Raw genomic sequence first — 19,827 nt, 5'->3', positions numbered from 1 at the left:
GCAATGTCATGTAACAATTAAACACTCTAAAATATGATTCAGAATATGCCACTGTCCTGAGCTTTCCACAGGGTTGCCCCCTCCCATGCCTCAGCTGATACCATTTGACCTCATTCACGCTGTTGTCCCTAAAGATGTGAAAAATGGAAGCCCTGAGGACTGCACACTTTATTGACCAAGATTTTATTGGGGAGTTTTCCTTATTTTCTATGATCTCCCTGAAATAGTGAACCACAGCAGCCCACAGCGGACTGAAGTTAATAATGTTCGAGTGTTCACCTCAGTAGCTAACGCAGGTGATTGTAAAATCCTGCAGCAATGTTTTTCCTTTCTTTATTCACTCCCCTTTAAAAGCATGATTGGAATCCTGCCTTGGTTTCAATGTGAGGGTTAGATGATCTATAAGTTCTCTCAGATCTCTCTGAATCCATAGATTACTATTTTTTCAAACTTGTCTTTGAGGGAAAAAAAAAACACCTCTGATGTTCCAAGAGAGTAGTGTTGAAAAATACTTTTAAAGGCAGGGATTGTCAACGCATTGCAGACAGGAACCAATTGAGAGAAAGTGCTTTCTAGTTAAATAAACTTCATGTCCATTACACTCCGAACGTGCATTTATCAACTCTGGTTCAAACTTGACATGTCTATATATGGAGCTTATTAGAGACAGTTCAGGATAAAAAAGATAATATGCCAATTGCATAATATATGGTGACAAATTGATCTATGAAAAACACCTGTCCATTGAGTGAGAATGCAATAATAGACTATCATAATCTATCCTTGTGCCCTTAAGAGTCCACTAATGAATGAAAAGGCATTCAAAGCACACATGAATTAAAGGAGGAGGGGAGAAAGATTTTTATGTTTCAAAAGAGAGTGATGACATGATTTAGTTCAGGTCTTAATAAAGAAGTCTAATCCAGCAAGCCAAGTGGACAGAGAAGAGTTCAGGGAGAGGGACATGATTATGTGCTTGGAGAATTAAAAGACTACAAACATCAAGTATCCAGTATCTCACAATTTTCAGATTGCCACAATGGATACAACCACAGACCATAACACACAGCAACAAGGGTGTTGACGGTGCGATACTAAGCAATATTTCTTTCTTTGTACATAGGGTCACTCTGAGTTAGAACATGCTCGATGGCACCTAACATCAACAACCATGAATAATAGCACAACAGTTATTTTGATGGGTTATTTAATAATTCTCTTTGCAAAAAATATATAAATGAGATGGGAATGAAGCGGGGCAGGTGGGATTAGATATCCAAAGCCCATCACTAGACAATTGGACATCCTCTCACAGGAGGGTCGCAGGAAGAGTTGAGCCAGCCAAGGTGTAGTATAGCACCAACAAAACACTCAACAGTCTTTAATGTCGTAGCCAGACTAACAGTCTAGTGTTTTAATGCTTCCTCCCCCCACCATTACCATGACCCCAGTTCTACCATACATATCCAGTTAGACCAGAGCATGTACCCTGGTACAGATAAGTGCTCTTGACATAGGGAATCCAGGACCTATCACCCCCCCAGGAACAATAACGGGAGTAGCCATATCAGGAGAGTACGGGGAAGGTGTGAGGAGAAAGGGGAAACTGATCCCAATGATGAAGGTATAACCGCCCCCTCCCTCACAAGGGGGATGAACAACAGAAATGCGGGTGAAGGGAGACAGCGGTTACTGTAAGAAAGGAAAATAATAATAATTTATAAATTATCAAGGGTTCATGAGGGAGGGAGGGTGCAAGAAGGAAGGAAAAATGAGGGTGAATACAAAGGGCTCAAGTAGAAAGACAATGTTATGAAAGGGATGGTGACAACAAATGTCTAATTGTGCTGGACACCATGGATGTATGGATTATTATAAGAGGTGTAAAAGTTCCCAATAAATTGATTAATGTATATGAAAATATTTTCCAATTAAATGTTTTTTTCATACACAGTTCAATGACACCAATTGCATTACTTCTGTTGTACATGCCTCACCACTAACTGTTGCCCAAAGGTTATTTTGAAAAAATAAATAGCATTCACCGTGCAATGTTCCCTGCAGTATTTCCCACAGCAGTTAAAAGGAAACACTGAAAATATTCAACATTCATGTCTTAATGACGGTATGAACAAGATATGTTATATATAACCAATGAAATACTAAACAGACAAAATAATTGACATGCAATTCACACATAATATAAACAAATGGTGCAAATGCATAACAAGACCTGTGCAATTATTGCCACAATCAGTTTTGGAACACATTCTTCATATTTTTATTCATTTTTATTAGCACCTCCTGTAACTCATACCGCCACTGTCATAACCCCAAGGAATTGCTGATCTCACTTGCTGTCTCAATAAGTTTATCTATCCTGGATTTTAAATAAAGAAAATCACACACAAAGAAAGCAAATAAAAAAATAACAACAGTTACAAAGAAACACACCAGCAATATGTAAATAGGACACAGAAAAATCTCAGTCCAAAAGAAAGTACAGAGCAGTAAAATGTTCAGTTTAAACCAGATTGTACCTGCAGCAGTCCACTAGTCAATTCACCCTTTCTTTGGACAAGACTGATGACATGGTCTCATGGAATTCAATGGATATCTAATGCACATAGAGATCTTGCAATTAGATTTGTGCATTCAACATTTAATTTAATTTAATTTACTTAGGCATTCAATTTAAGCTCTAATACCTTTCTCCTTCAGATCTTGACTTTTACCCTTTAATATTCTTGGATCACCTGAGCTGGTATGCTTTTTCCCTGTGGGCTTTTTCTTCATGACCTCAATTAGATGGTCAATTGTTAAAGACAAGCCTTTAAGACCATAGAAGCTGTTGGAGAAAGGAAGTTCTGATGCAGGCCAAAACACGGATGAAAGATGAAAAAATATACTGAGAAAATAAATCAGACTCAAAGAGCAAACACTGTATGATTTTATTTACATGAAATAAGAAAATATATAGAAACCAAAGATCATTAATAGTTATCAAGAGAGCAAGTAAAGGGTAAAGAGAGAACTGTTTGGTGAGAGGACACTGAGTCTAGGTTAAAAGTGGGAAAATGACATGGGAAAGTTTAGTGATAATTGTTGCATATTTTGAGGACTGCAATCAATTTTATAGAATTGTATATATAAATTATTAACAAAATATTGTATGAGTTGTGGTCAATTCATATGGCTCTTCTAACTATTCAGAAGCCCCAGCGGAGCAGTGGTTACGCATTGGACACACACAACAACGAGGCCTTCTTGGGTGTGACGATGAGCATCGCTGCTCCTATAAAGAGTTCCAGCCTCAGGAACCCACAGGGGAGGTTCTACCCTAATAAACAGCTCCCTAAGCATTGGGACCAAGCCAATGGCATTTGGATTTCGAGACTGAGCCCTAATTCCTATGTGATGTGTTATAATTCTGGAATCAAGTCTGTGCCTATGATCCCATTTTATGGAGCATCATCTATTATACTAATGCATAGGATTCAGGTGGCATTAAAACCTGACTTTAGCAAAGGATGTGAACCAAACATGCATTTTTGTTTCCTTTGGGACATCTTTCAGGCTACTTTATCACAGGATGTGACTCCAGCCTTTGTTTTCCTTGGGAGTGTAGTCTGCAAAAAGTCAAAATCCATGCTTCTATTTCTTGACTGAGGTTTGATAGAAGCAAGAAGATCCGCTTGAACTTTTGCATATGTTTCATTTCTGGCTCAAGAATTTGCACATGACTCACCTCTGCCTGACCTTTGTACATGGTACTGAACAGCACCCACATTCACATGAGACATTTCCTTGACATTTCAATGGGATGTTGCAGAACCTAAGCCAGTGAGGGACTATCCTCATGGGAGAAGTTGGGGAAAATATGGCAAAATAACATCTTGAAAACATTGGACATTTGGGACATCTTTAATCTCCAAATCCTGGAGACTAGTCTGATTTTAATACTTCCAAAATAAATTATATATATATGTCTTCTAGCTCAGTTATTTATATACATATATATACTCATATATCCACATATGAACAACTCAGTTCTATGTGAATTATGGTTGATTTCAACTGATCTTTGTGTAATTATATATTTCATGAACACATTTTAACTGACATTGATTAGCAAATCAATAGTTTCATTTTTGTTCAAGTGTTGAAATGGAGGTGAGTTTATAAAAACAAAAGCATCATCCTAACACATACTTTCTTAGAAATAGGCAATTGCATCGACCAATGATACTAGTAGAAATCATTTTTGAAATCTATTTATGTCTACTTCTTGTTCATTATCCTTCTAAAAATCAAAGATGCCAAATGATGCATTAATTTTGAAATTCTTGCTCTTGAGACTTTTGCAAAATATCAAGATAAATAAATCTGAAATCAATGTATCAAGAAAGATGGAATTCCATATAGTGGATATTGTACAGTCATAAAATCATTGGATAAGGAGTCCTATTTCTGAATAGGGAATTTAAGAAGTATGCTTAATAAATCAAACAAATAGAATGAACAATGGAAGGGAGATGACTTTCAAGTAGAGAGTTTATGTGAATATCCGGAGGAGATTATTGATTTAAAGTAGCCAGAAAGCATTGCATTAAATTCAGTTATCTTACTTCTTGGACAAGAATCTTTCTGAATGAATGAACACAGTAGGCTTCGCTACAGGGATTGCAGCATTCACAGGGGGAAGATACAGAATCAGACATCTAATTAAACACATGTCTGTATAACAAAGAAAATTGAAGGCAGTGACTTCAGAGATTTAATCCCAAATGTCTGCAAGTAAGAATAAAATGAGATTGACCTAGTGTTCTCCTACCAGAATTAGAGCAGGAAGACATGCTCACCCCAGGTAAGATTCTAAAATGCCCAAATGAACAGAAATAGGAAAAAATATATGGAATAACATATTGAAGGAATTATTAATGAATTATTTTTAAACTACTAGTTCAGTTAAATGAACTGATATCTAATAGCCAAGCCATAATATTTTATGGTTGATATCAACTGACCTTATTTGTATAACTAGATATTTCACTCACTTATCTTTTAACTAAATTTGATTAATAATCCATTACTTTTTATTATTGTTCAAGTGTTAGAACTACATAAGTGAATTTAAAATTTATACTAGAGATATACCAACTATAATTTAAACATAACCTTGAAAGTACCAATATGAAAAAAATTGAAGTTTGTAAGCTCATATTCTATGATATCTAAGTATAGTATCTAAAAAATCAGATAACTCAAAATTCAATTGGATAACTCAAAATTCTAACAAAGTTTCATGCGTGCAGAGATATATACACACAAGAAAACAATAATTCTGAAACATTTATTATACTTAATTTTCATTTTTATGTAAAATCCATATTGGTAGTCCACAGAAATGAAAATGTTATGGGAAAATGCCTTCAAGTCAGTTCCAACCCATAATGAACTTATGGACCACAGCAAGAAACATTGCTCAGGCTGCTCCATCCTCACAATTGTTCCTCTGCTGGACCACATTGTTGCAGTCACTGTGTCAATCCATTTCATTGAGGGCCTTCCTCTTTTCCCCTGACCCTCTACTTTACCAACCATGATGTCCTTTTCCAGGGACTGGGTTCTCTTGATAACATGTCCAAAGTATTTAAGAAAAGTCTCACCAATCTTGCCTCTAAGGAACACTATGGCTGTTCTTTATCCAAGACAGATTTGATTCTTTCAGTGGTTCATGGCACTTTCAATATTCTTTGTCAAACAGACAGGCAAGTGGTGGAGAGATTCAAATAGATGTGCTAATTTGATTTTTCCCAATGGTTTCATTTTGTTTAGTTCCTCAATAGACATACAATTTAAATAGTTGGCTTAAATATGTTTAACAATAAAGAAATTAAATGTGACAGAGAGATTGAATAAAGCATCCATGCATGTTTCCTGTCAGTTAAACCTGTCATCATAACTTCAACAACAGCATAACATAGTTTTCTTTTACTGTTACAATCAGTAATTCTCCTTGTTGTTGAATCTTTACAATCAATTGTTTTTACTGGAAAAATACAATAAATACAATTTTGGGGTCTGATTGCTCACTGCCAACAACTTGATTCTGACTCAGAATAACCTCGTAGAACAAAGGAGACCTCCTTCCTAGGGTTTACAAGACTAGATCTTCATGAGAGCAGACAGTGATTGCTTTCTTTCCCTTTCAGAGAAGCTGATGGGTGTGAATAGCTGGCCATCAAATAACCACGTAGCTACTAGAACTCCTCTCATCCAATAGGGTAGTTTTAAACCCCACTTTTGGCCTGTACCTTCTTGGCCTTCTGTTGCTAACTTTGATCATTTTTTTAACCTAGAATGAACTTTAGGTTGATCAACTTGAGCTGTCTGAGATAAGACTATAGAGATCAATATAATTGACATATTCAAGAATAGCATATCAGTTTAGAATAAATGTTTCTCATCTTCCTGTTAAACTTGTTTTATTTTTCAAAAAAATATAACATGCTGCCTTAAGAGTTATGTTTATTTGGCCTAGTTTATGCTAACAAACAGCACATTGCACAGACAGGTAGTACTAGGACATTAAGATCATAGTTTGTAGAGTTACAGCACAATAAAATCTTGATCTGTTATGTTCTTGATTGATTTTTTTAAATGATTTCTCCCCCATAGTTTAGAACACATCAAAAAAGAATGGATGGAGAGAATTGCTCCTCCTTAACGGAATTCCAGCTCTTGGGAATTTCTAATAACCCCAAGGTCAAGGTTGTCATATTCACCGTGTTTCTGGGTATCTATCTGATTATTCTTGTGGCGAATCTTGGAATGATCACTTTGATTAGAATGGATGCCCAGCTTCAGACACCCATGTACTTTTTCCTCAGCCACCTCTCTTTCTGTGACCTCTGCTACTCCTCAGCAATTGGACCCAAGATGCTGGTGGATCTCTTTGCCAAAAACCAAACAATTCCCTTCATTGGCTGTGCTCTGCAATTCTACACCTTTTGCATGTTTTCAGATTTTGAGTGCCTCCTGCTGGCAGTGATGGCCTTTGATCGGTACAAGGCCATCAGCGACCCCTTACTGTACACAGTCAACATGTCCAATATGGTCTGTTCCATGCTCATGGCAGGGGTTTACCTGCTTGGGATAACTGATGCTTTGATACATACATCTTTAGCTTTCCGCTTATGTTACTGTGGGTCAAATGAAATTAATCACTTCTTCTGTGATTTACCTCCACTTTTACTCCTTTCCTGCTCAGATATCCAAGTCAACGAGCTGGCAGTATTCACTGTGTTTGGCTTCATTGAGCTGAGTACCATTTCAGGGGTTCTTGTGTCTTATTGCTATATCATCCTATCAGTCATAAAGATTCGCTCTACTGAGGGAAGGTTCAAAGCCTTCTCCACCTGCACCTCCCACTTAACTGTTGTTGCAATTTTCCAAGGAACCATGCTCTTTATGTATTTCAGGCCAAGTTCATCCTACTCTCTAGATCAGGACAAAGTGACCTCATTGTTTTATACCCTTGTCATTCCCATGTTAAACCCTCTGATCTACAGTCTGCGCAATAAAGATGTGAAAGCGGCCATGGGAAAACTGAAAAATAAAGTGCTCATTTAAGTAATTGCATACATATGTCAGCTGTCATTTCCTTCAAGTCATATGAAACCAAAGCTAAGTCCAATGGTCCGAGGTTGAATTAGAAGCACAGAGACCCTACACAGAGTTTCAGAGATGGTGAATCTTTCTAGGAGCCCAAAACGCCAACTGTTATACAGAGTGGCAAGTGGATTTGAACCACGAGCTTTGTATTGAACACTCCAGAGCTATTCCAATAGTGTCATCAAAATTCCTTCAAGGTGACATGACACCATACCATGGATCCCAAGTACTTTAATTACCTGATCATTCATGGAAATCCTCAACTATAACAATGTTAAGTAGTTCCAGATTTGCTGTAAATTTAAAAAAATGTGTCTTCAACTTAAACATGATCATTTTAATAATGGAAAATGTTCTGGTTTTAATTTGCCAAAATATTATTTGTTCATTATTTTTACACATTAACTGAATTATTCTAGAAGCTATTGAACACCGTTTTTTAGTGATTCAAATGTTATGATCTATCCCGTAGTTTCTGGACTAGTAAATCCTATAGTCTAATTTAAATGACTAAAAATGAAAAATAATTTAAATAAGTTACAATAACCTAAAATATATGAAATGAAAAGGATTGGGACTCTTAGTCTAGAGCATAATATCTGAATCTACTGTACAAATAAGAAAAACTTCTTTGGTATGCAGATGTGTAATTGGTGATATAAATGGGAATCCAGGGTGGATGATACCTTCAGGACCAAGGGCGTGAGGGACGATGCTGGGAGAGTGGAGGGTGAGTGGGTTGGAAAGGGGGAACTGATTACAAGGAGCCACATGTGACCTCTTCCCTGGGAGAGGGACAGCAGAGAAGGGGGGAAGGGAGACCCCGAATAGGGCAAGATATGACAAAATAACGAGGTATAAATTACCAAGGGCATATGAGGGAGGGGGGAAAGGGGAGGGAGGCTGGGGAAAAAAAAGAGGACCTGATGCAAGGGGCTTAAGTGGAGAGCAAATGCCTTGAGAATGATTGGGGCAGGGAATGTATGGATGTGCTTTATACAATTGATGTATGTATATGTATGGATTGTGGTAAGAGTTGTTGGAGTCCCTAATAAAATGTAAAAGAAGAAAAGAGAAAAAAATGATTAGGGCAAAGACTGTACAGATGTGCTTTATACAATTGATGTATGTATATGTATGAACTGTGAAAAGAATTATATCAGCCCCAATAAATTGTTTAAAAAAATTTCTATTGTTTGTATGATCGCGGTTATTAAATGTAATATACCTATAAATACATTCATTTAAATTATTTGGGAACTAAAGAACATTTATTTGGATGTTACTCATGTTTGCCTGTTTTTATTTAGTTTTATTTTACTTTTTGATGTCCAAAACAAAGCATATTCAGACACCAGGGATATAGCCCTATACACAAGGCACTTTAAAAGATGCTTAATTATCCATTACAAATTGAGAAGATAGAAGCCCGACAATGTTATAGGCAAAAATAGCTGCAATTACAAGTTTCCTTTTATGAAAACATTTCTGATTTCTAGTAAATCCCAATAACTCTTATATTTTCCCATGTGGCATTTATTGTGAGAAGTTGTAACGTATTGCTGATAGGTAGGACACATACATTTTAAATGTATGTTGGGGAGTGTGAGGAAGAACTCTTTGATTTTTAGGCAAATGTGGCAGGACCACCACTTTCCACACTTCAAGGCCCATGGGAAATGATGCTGGCCCAACCATGGGACCTGATGAAGCAGTAGCTGGCTTGTCTCTCAACCTGAGATCAAATGGACACTTTCTGTTCTGCTCATTGGCAAGGCTGAAGAAGCAGGAGGCTTCAAACTGAACAGTAATTTCATCTTCTCAACCTTATCTTCTCTTCCTGTCTCTGAAAAGCATGGTCGATGTGCTAATGCTCCTTTGCACACCCTCAAACAATTGGTAACTGTCCCTTTGTGTAAACCTGCCATAAGCTGCAGGCTAAGTGCAAGAAGGGTATTTAAATCTGCCTTGAAAAAAGGTGAGGGCCTCGAAGTGTCTATGCTGCAGGGTCCTATGAGCCACAAATTTTTTTTCTATCTTATCTCTTCTCTTTGCAAATCATGTCCCTGTTAAACCCATTCGATTTCTAAGATAAGAGCCTGACTCTGTATTTTCTTATAAGGAAGGATTATTTAGGTAAAAATTTTAGAGTATATTTTATTCCACAATATCAACTTGATTGATCCAAACTCTTTTATTATCAATGCATGTAATGTAATAGCAAGAATGAAAGATGAAAATGTGGACATTACAAGAGATCCTAATGAAATCAAAAGAATAAATACACAGTACTATGAAGGATTGATCTCTAATGAATTCGATAATGTAGAAGACAAGAACAAATTCTTGGAAAAACAATCCTTCCCTAGTCTATCCCCAGTGGATGAAAAGCATCTCAACAGACCCATACAACATAAGAAATAGACAAGGTAATCAAAGGATTACCAACAAAAAAATCCCCTGGGACAGATGGCTTTACAGGAGAATTCTACCAAACATTCAGGGTAGAACAGCCACCAATCCTACACAAATTCTTCCAGAACATAGAAAAAGATGGAAAACTCCCAAACTCTGTCTAAGACACAAGTATATCTATAATACCTAAACCGGGCAAGGATCCCACAAGAATCGAGGAGTACAGACCAATATCCCTAATGAACATCAATGCAAATTTCTTAACAAAATACTGACCAATAGAATCCATGGTATATAAAACATATCATCCACCATGACCAAATGTGATTCATACCCAGTAGTGCACAAATGGTTCAACATACAAAAGACCATTAGTATCATTTGCCATATTGACATGAAAAAATTATAAGAAACATGTGATAATGTTGATAGATGTAGAAAATGCATTCAACAACACCCAACAGCAATTCCACTTTAAGACACTCAAGGCAATAGAAATGGAAGGAAAATTCCTCAAGGCAATACAAGCCATATCTAAAAAAAATAGCCAATGTGGTACTCAATGGAGAAAAGGCAAACACAACCCCACTGAAAAAGGGGACCAGACAAGGCATCCTCTTGTCCCCACTCTTATTTAACAATGTACTGGAGGTCCTACCTGACAACATAAGGCAAAGATAAGATACTAAAGATATTCGTTTGGAGAAGGGAAGGTAAAATCATTATTTTCAGATGATATGATTCTATATATATATGAAATATCCAAAAAGTTCCACAGTTATTTCTGGAAGAAATAGAGGAATATGGCTGAGTAGCAGGATCAAAGATCAACAAACAGAAGTCTATTGGACTGCTGTACACATTGGACAAGACCACAGAAGAGGGGATTAAAAAGCTAGCTCACTTCATAATAACCAAGCACAAATTGAAATATCTAGGGATATACCTGATTTTAAAAGCAAAAGTTTTGTATAAGTAAAAATGCAAAACACTATTACAGGTAACCAAGAGTGACCTCCACAAGTGGAGAATATCCCATACTCGTGGATTGGAAGGCTCAGTATAATAAAAATGTCAGTTCTACCAAAAGTACTTTAAAACTTTAATATAATCCTGATACAAATACCATCGTCTTTCTTCAAAGAATTGGAAAAAATGTATCAAATTCATATGGAGAGGGAGGAAGCCCAGAAGTAGCAGAGAACTCTTTAAAAAGAAGGACAAAGTTGGAGGGCTTGATTTACCTGATTTTAGAGCAAATTATACAGTCAAGTGGTCAAAGCAGTGTGGTATTGGTATAATGACAGACACTCAGACCAATGGAAAAGAACTGAAAACCCAGAAATAAAATGATCAGCATACAGACAACTGATCTTTGATTAGGGCCCCCAAAATATGAAATGGGAAACTGATGCCCTCTTCAACTAGTGGTGATGGAAAAAAATAGATACTTATCTGCAGAAAAACAAAGCAAGACCCTTCACTCACCCCATGAACAAGAATAAACTCAAGGTGAACACAGACATTGAGGTAAAATGAGGAACTGATATCAAGGGTAAAATTAGAAAGAAAATGTATGAAAATTATGATGCCAACAAATGTGCAAATGTGCTTGATCCAATGGATGTTGTGTGGATTGTGATAATTGAAAGAGCCCCTAATGAAATAAAACTTTTTTAACTCAGAGAATATTGATAATGGGGGATCTTAAAGTAATAGTCTTTCACAAAAATAATAGAAACTAAGCCAGTTTAGATTGTGTTAAGGACCATTTGAGCTTGCTAGTTTGGCTGAATAGAAGGAATTGAGATAAAACTTTTAGAGTTTTTCACTTACCACATGTGCAACCTGGTAAAAATCAGAATAAGGGTAATATAAAATCGGAAATAAATTGAGAAAAAATTATCAATGAACAAATCACCTCAAAAAATTAAAAAAAAACTAAACTACTGTCATTGCCCACTGAGTGTATTGCCAAAGTACGTGAATAGAAGTTTCTTAAGGGCAGAAATCCCAATGGTCAATTAACATAGGAGAAAATGTTCCCGATCCTTAGCCATAAGAGAAATACAAATTAATACAATTATGAGATACCACCTAACACCATCCAAGTCACCATTTCAAAAAATTATAAAGAAACAAGTGTTGAAGGGACTGTGGTGACATAGGAGTGCTCATCCACTGCTGGTGGACCTGTAGTTATGGACATCCATTATGGAAATAGATTTTGAAATATTTAAAACAGATGGATAATGAGCTACCATATGACCCAACAATCCACCCACTGGACATATACTCAAGAGAGGAAAGAAACAAACCATGCCAGACATCTGTACTCCAATGTTTATTGTGGCACAATTCACAATTCCAAGGAGTTGGAAACAGCCCACATTTCCATCAATGGATGAATGGATTAAAAATTGTGGTACATATCTTCAATAGAGTACTATGCATTCCTAAAAAGCAGTGGTGATGCAAGAAGCACATCACTACATGGGAACAATTGGAGGAAATCATGCCAAGCAAAGTAACCTAAGCACAAAAGGACAAGTACAACATTAGTCCTTTGAGGTATGCTTAACAATGCAAAAGGGGCATAATGGAAAAGGTACTACATATATACATTCCTAGGGTGAGGTCTAGGTACCATGGCAGGGGCCAGACCCAATCCAGAGATATATATAGCAGCCAACGAAAAAGCAGGGGGAAAGAAAGAAACAAAGGAAAAACAAAGATATGGGTAAAGGGGGGACAGGGCACTAACTTACTCAAGGGGAGGGTATTGTTTTTATCTCCACAGTAGAGAGAAAGAGGGACCAGACTTGAATCTGGTTTGCAATGCCAGCATGAAGCAGTGAACCAATAGAGAGGTCTGCAGGGTCAGCCCCAATTCCAAAGTACCTGGACAACCCGCCCTCCTCAAAAAAAGGCAGGTCAGAAGACAGCACTTAAGTTACAGCTCAAGGACAGGGGAGCGTGTGATCAGAGAACACAGGAGCAAATGAAGAGGGAAGGAGAGAGAGTGGAACACATCCTGGCCCACCAAACCCTGAGGTAGATGTTCCTGGTCAGAGCAGCCAATGCACATTGAGGACCATAGAGCTGGCCCAGCAGGAAACACAAGGTTCCTCATTGACCCATAGTGCTACTAGGGACATCACTGGAAACACAGTGCGGGAATCGTGTCCAATCTAACCACACTACCCAGGGGTGAAACACCCAGGGCATGCAACAGAGCAGCAAAGGGAGCAAAGCAATGAAGTCCTGGAAAAATACCAAAAAATAGACTTTGAGGCCAGGATGTTGCAACCCATCAGACTCAACCCGAAAACACTCCTAAACGTCAACAAAAGACCTGGAAGCCTTTATAAGCTTTTCATTTTTGTCATTGTTTTGTTGTTATTGGTGTGTTTTTTTTGTGCTTTGTTTTGTCTCGCTTTTGTGCTTGTTATCGTCATGCCTACTTAGATAAGAGAGGCAGGATAAGTAATCTGGAATAGAAAACAACGGGACTGATGGTTCTGAGGGGACACGGGAGAGGGGAAGGGCGACGAAAGGAAGTGGGATGTCAAAATACACAGGGACAGGGGAAGAACAAGTGATCTAAAATTGATGAAGAAGAGAGCATAAGATATGTAGTGGGGATTGAACAAGAGCAATGTAGCCAAGAGGAATTACTGAAGGCCGGACATGATAGTGGGACAAGTTGAAAGTAAAAGGAAATAGAGGAAAGAACTAGGAGGCAAAGGACATTTATAGAGTTGTCAATACAAGCATATATATATATATATATGTAAATATATTTATATATAATGATAGGGACATAGTTCTATATTTTAAGTATTAAGGTAGCAGATGGACATTGGTCCTCTATTCAAGTGCTCCCTCATCAAAAGAACATTTTGATCTAATAACCCAACATACTCACCCTCCTTGCATGATCATGGATGACAAAATGCGTACATAAGCAGATGTGGTGAAGAAAGCTGATGGTGCTTGGCTATCGAAAGATATAGCACCTAGGGTCTTAAAGGCTTGAAGATAAACAAGCGACCATCTAGCTGAAAAGCAATAAAGCCCACATGGTAGAAGCACACAGCCCGTATGATCATGAGGTGTCTATGGGATCAGGTATCAACATCAAAGACCCAGAACCAAAAATCATATCAATGTGAATGAGGGGGAGTACGGAGTGGAGACCCAAATCCCATCTGTAGACAATTGGACATCCCTTTAGAGTCACAATGAAGAGACGAGCCATGTAGGATGCTGTATAGCACCAATGAAACATACAACTTTCCTCTAGTTCTTCAATGCTTCCTCCCTACACTACCATGACCTCAATTTACCTTATAAATCCAGTTGGACCAGAGCATGTATACTGGCATGGATAAGAGCTATAAACGCAGGGAATCCAGGACAGATAAACCTCTCAAAATCAATAATGAGAATACAGATACCAGGAGGGTAAGGGTAACGTGGCGGATAAACGGGGGAACCAATCACAGTGATTTACATATGACCACTTCCCAGGGGGATGGACAACAAAAAATGGGTGAATGGCGTTGGCAGTCATTGTAACATGAAAAAAACCAATAATTTATAAATTATCAGGCATTCATGTGGGGAGGTAGGGTGGGGGGGAGAAGAAAAATGAGCTGATTCCAAGGATTCAAGTAGAAAGAAAATGTTTTGAAAATGATAATGACAAAACATGTACAAATGTGCTTGACACAATGGATGGATAAATTAATTGTGATAAGAATTGTAAGAGCCCCTAATAAAATTATTTTTTTAAATCAATCATGTGATTGAACTATAAAATGATATAATATTGGTAAGAGCTCTCAATAAAATTATTTTAAAATATTAACACTCACCAGTAATTTTAGTTATTATAAAACTAAACACTACTGCAACTTTTATTAAAATATTAAATTAAATGTTTAATAATCTCTTAGTGAACAATTAAATGTTGGAGTATATCAAGTCTCCTTAATAGTCAATGATGTCTGCTCTTTGGTTATTTTTATAAAATCACCAAAACCTTGAGGCAATCATGTATAAATGAACAAAGTTGCTTGTGTTCTGTTTAAAGCATATGGGCCATATTTTGCTTATTTCTTCAAAGATTTAGACAAAAAATACATGGTTTTTGTTATATCATTAACAATACTGTCTACTATATGTCATTGCAATGGCCAAATAGCATTTACAGATAAGACTCAAGATTATAGAGTTTATCAGGGTTCAGTGTAACAACAATGAAACTCAAAACCTTCCTCTAGTTCCTGAACGCTTCCTCCCCTCCCAACCATCATGACCCCAATCCTACCTTGCCTTGAGGACCTGGTTGTACCAGAGGATGTACAGCGGTGCAGTGGGGATCTGGAGGCACAGGGACTCTAGGACAGACGAACCCTTCAACACCAGCGGTGGGAGTGGCGACACCAGGAGGGAAGAGCATGTAGAAAGGGAGAACCGATCTCGGAGATCTATGTGTAACCTCCTCTCTGGGAGATTGTCAAGGGGGAGGTGGGTGAGGGGAGACGCCGGGGAGTGTAAGATAAGATATAATAATTATTTATAAACTATCAAGGGACCAGGGGTGGGATCGGGGAGGGAGGGGGATGGGGGGAAAAAAAAGGAAAACGAGCTGATTCCAGGAACCCAAGTGGAAGGTGAATTATGAGAGTGACGAGTGCAATGAATGTATAAGGGTGCTTTGCTCATGTGATGTATGTACAGATTGTGATAAGAGCCTTATGAGCCCCAATAAAAAGATTAAAAAAAAAGAAAGAAAATGATTAGGGCAAAGCATGTACGGATGTGCTTTATACAATTGATGTATGTATATGTTTATGTATGGATTGTGATGAGAGTTGTATGAGCCCCTAATAATATGTAAATAAAAAAAAACAATGTTAATAGGTTACAAACAGGTGAGAAATGCCCAGGATACCTATGTTCAGTCAAGACATGTTATAAAGTTCCTTTCAGGATACTAATAAATGTTCACAGGGCCTGGCCCTGCACTGTAAGCCTCGTTTCAAAGGCATTCAGTTCAAGCTCCCTGGGTTAGCACCCCTAATCACTTGACCAGAGGAGCTTCACACCAGAAGCCAGCCTCCAAGCCCAAAACATTCAGCCTCTGGGCTGGGAAGTCTACCGCTTCGTCGCATGTTTTGACACCTCTCAAATATGTGTTCCTTTGAACAGTTGCATAAAATCAAATGGTCATTACAGAAGAATAGACTATATCAAAGCACAACAATAAAATGAAATACAATAATATTTATGATATAACAATATGTTATAACATATAAAGTGTGGTTATTCTGGAGCCGACTGCCACATCTTTCCCTGTGGAGTTGAATCAGAACTGCCGGTGCTTCAATTAACAATTGAGCAGGTCAGTCACTGCTTTTCCAGCAGTTTTTAATTTGTATTTAAAGAAAATTAAATAATGTTAACTCTGTTACTCTATACAAAAGAACGTGTCAATGCTTAGGTGATGAGATTTTACATCATTGTTTTCTGTCTTTCAACAAGTGTTTATTATGTGCATGTGCTTAAAGTAAATGTCTGGTGTATGTGTGTGTTTGTTCAGTGTGTGGGTGTGTGCATATTATAAAATGAAAACTTAATGCGTATACAAGATGCATTATATAAGATACTTATAAAAGATGCTTATATAAGATACCTAAAATAATCATTATTTTCCTGGTTAATTGGAGTTCATTCACATATTAAACGTAAGTGTAATATTATATTGGACTTCAGAAAACAGAGGATTTCCCAGTAATCGTGGGGGAAAAGTTCGGATTTGTTTAGGCAGTCACCCGACCTGGGTGCAACAGCAGATGATTAGGCATATAAATAAATGTACAAGTCATTTACTCCCACAAGATAATCTGCAGAACCCCTGGGGATCACCCATGGGGATAGCTATAAAGCCTGTGTCATCAGAAGACAACAGTGAATGTCTACAGACAGAACTGCACCAAGAAATAAGTCACGAACTCGGGATCAGGTGCTAGTATTTTGGTGGTGGTGTTTGCTTGACTGTTTTTATTGAGTTTTCATATTTCATTTTCATGTTTCTACTTAAACTATTTTGTGAAACCTAAGGAGAGTAGGTCTCTTTATATAAGCTTTAATTGTAGCTAAATATATTAACATCCATAGTTATCAAATGATACCATAAAATGCAAATAGTAGTTGGGGAGGTTATCAGAAATGTTTTATGATTATTACTACATTTATTCTCTGAATTAATATAATTTCATTTTTTTAAATGTATTCTCCTCAGAGAGAAAAATCTTAAAGACGACTCTCCAGGGAGAGAAATCTAAATGAGTTCAAGCCAAGGTTTTGTAGTCTTGTACTTAAAACAAAGATCACTATTACAGACATGACTCTGTTCCTCTCCCTGACCTCTCTTTCCCTCCTCTTTAAATCTACCTTCATTTCATCTTCATTATACTCTCACCGAGTAGAGCATGCATGCATCGTAGGGGATGTGATGCAATGGTTTCTGTCAAAACCTTATATTGGGACTTCAGTTCAAACGTTCTTCCAAGTTTCACATCCTCCTTTTTTATATAGACTGAGCACATTTCAAAGGTGTTCTTGGGAACCAGAAGTGTAGTACTATAATTTCTGGAAATTAGGATGAGGAGCATAAATCAGACATGAGTCTAAGGTTATGGGAGTTGTTTAGACATATGGGTATTGTTATAACAAGCCATCTGCTTGTGTATGAAGTCTAATTTTGTCGTCTAGTGCAGCGGGTCCATACAGGAAACCATTACCTTTATCTTGCTTCTCTGTCACCTGTACCTACAGGATAAAAATACACTCAAAATCTTCTTCATAACCTCACTGAACAACAGAAATGAGCAGAGAGGACCATGGTTATACTTGGTGTGTTTCTATGTGACTATTATGTTTAAGCCTATGGCTCATGGAGACACTTCCATCCTGATTTGGGGAACTACCACCTGTTTTCCTCTAGCAGGTCCTGAGTCACAGTCTATTCCCATCCCTGTGGCAATGGGATACAGTCTTTTTTCATTGGGTTAATGGGGAGAAATGGGAAATGTTTAATCCAAGAACCTACTATGTTTTATAATCTGTAATGATCAGAGAAGAGTAATAGATTTGCTTCCATATTGCAGGATCTACTTACAAAACTGGGGAGGCAAAGAACTTCCTGGCATACAACGTAGATTGTTTGGAACTCCTAATTGTAAGAATCATGAACTTGACCTGTCATATTATCATGGGTTAATATACAAGACAAAAATAAGTACTTGTATAGATGCATGTGAAAATAATATGATTTCATTTTGAAGGAAATGCACAGAAAAAGTTCTACTAAACCAAACCAAACGTGATGCTGTTGAGTCCATCTGACTTAGGGTGACCCAATGTATTATAAGTAGAATTATGTTTCACAGGTTTATCTTGGATGTATATTTTATGAAAATAGATAGCCAGGCTTTACTACCATAGTGATAACCTCTTAGGTTACTAGTGTTCAACCCATTGCGCTGTCCAAGGACCTTGTAAACTCTTTAATAAAAATGTAGCTAGAAAAATTGGAGCTATAAAATTCTCTCTCTCAGAAAGGGAACACGTAAGTTTCAGGTTCTATAGCAAAATAAGGCTAAGAAATTAGATGGTGCCCAGCAATCAGATAAAGTAGTGTCTGGGGTCTTAAAGGTTTATCTTCAAAGAAGCAGCTAAGTAAGATATCAACTAAGTCCTTGTGGGAGAAATGCATTATGATCACTCACCACAGGATTGTAAATCATATAATCTGAAATCAAAGAAGGGATTAGTATCAGAGTCTAACTTGTAAGAATATTGTTGGCAGAAGGTTATGGTTAACAGTGAGTGCCTAAGATATATTTGAAGGAATTATATAGAAAATAGCTTCCAGTGATCTCCCTCTATCTATAATTGAGCGATGGGAAGAAGTGGTCAGTAATCAAAGTGCATTAGAGAGATCAGTATAGAGAACCAAAATGATAAACCTGACTTGAACAATGAAAACTTTGTCAGTTGATCCCCCTCTGGTACATGCTGGCCCTGATCTGGTTTCAAACATTTCTGTATTTTCGTTGTTGTGTTTTGGTTTTGTTTGTTCATATCATATTACTGTAGAGGTGGTATGACATTGGAGAACACCGCTATGAAATTTTGTTATATGTCTTTCTGATTTTGGTATATTAAACCCAGGAGTGATGAACGCGTGGGTAGGGAAAGTAGAGTAGAGGTTTGGGTGGTGGCGGTGGGCAATACAGTGGTTGTGGAGGGTGGAGTAAAAGGGAGACAATGTCAACGGGTCTAAGAAGAAAAAATATTTGGAAACTGATTGAGGTAGCCATTGTACACTACTTCTAGATGTGATTGAATAATATATGATATGCTATATGTCTTAGATCTCAATATAATAAAGTAAAATAAAGGAGACAAGAAAATGGGGGTATAGAAATGTAAGAGGTAATCCTGCCATAGTAATTTCATAGATTTGCTCTACTGTCGATATATTTCCACTTGAATCCGTTCCATTCAAACAACTAGAGCAATCTTTCTTTGCCTATTTTTAATTATTAAAAGCAAAAGTTTAAAAGAACCTGGGGATAAACCATGAGAACAGTAAACAGATGTTTATTTTCCTCTTCCTTTTCCCTCCTTTCAGAGCCAGAAATTTCACGGATCTAAGCA

At 37.3% G+C, this 19,827-nt stretch overlaps 1 protein-coding gene across 1 annotated transcript; it reads left to right on the top strand.

Moving 5' to 3' along the window:
• Positions 1-6,699: 6,699 nt before the first annotated feature.
• LOC142446471 (olfactory receptor 5W2-like) lies at positions 6,700-7,635 on the top strand. The gene has a single exon (XM_075548221.1). It carries the CDS (start codon positions 6,703-6,705, stop codon positions 7,633-7,635), a length of 933 nt encoding a protein of 310 aa, XP_075404336.1. The 5' UTR covers positions 6,700-6,702.
• The last annotated feature ends 12,192 nt before the right edge of the window (positions 7,636-19,827 follow it).

This window comes from Tenrec ecaudatus, chromosome 4, assembly GCF_050624435.1.
Source record: "Tenrec ecaudatus isolate mTenEca1 chromosome 4, mTenEca1.hap1, whole genome shotgun sequence".
Taxonomy (NCBI): domain Eukaryota; kingdom Metazoa; phylum Chordata; class Mammalia; order Afrosoricida; family Tenrecidae; genus Tenrec; species Tenrec ecaudatus.
This window is presented reverse-complemented; position numbering and strand designations above follow the sequence as displayed.

Coding starts and splice junctions, on each gene's coding strand:
- LOC142446471 (XM_075548221.1), top strand. CDS start 6,703: ATGGATGGAGAGAATTGCTCCTCCTTAACGGAATTCCAGCTCTTGGGA.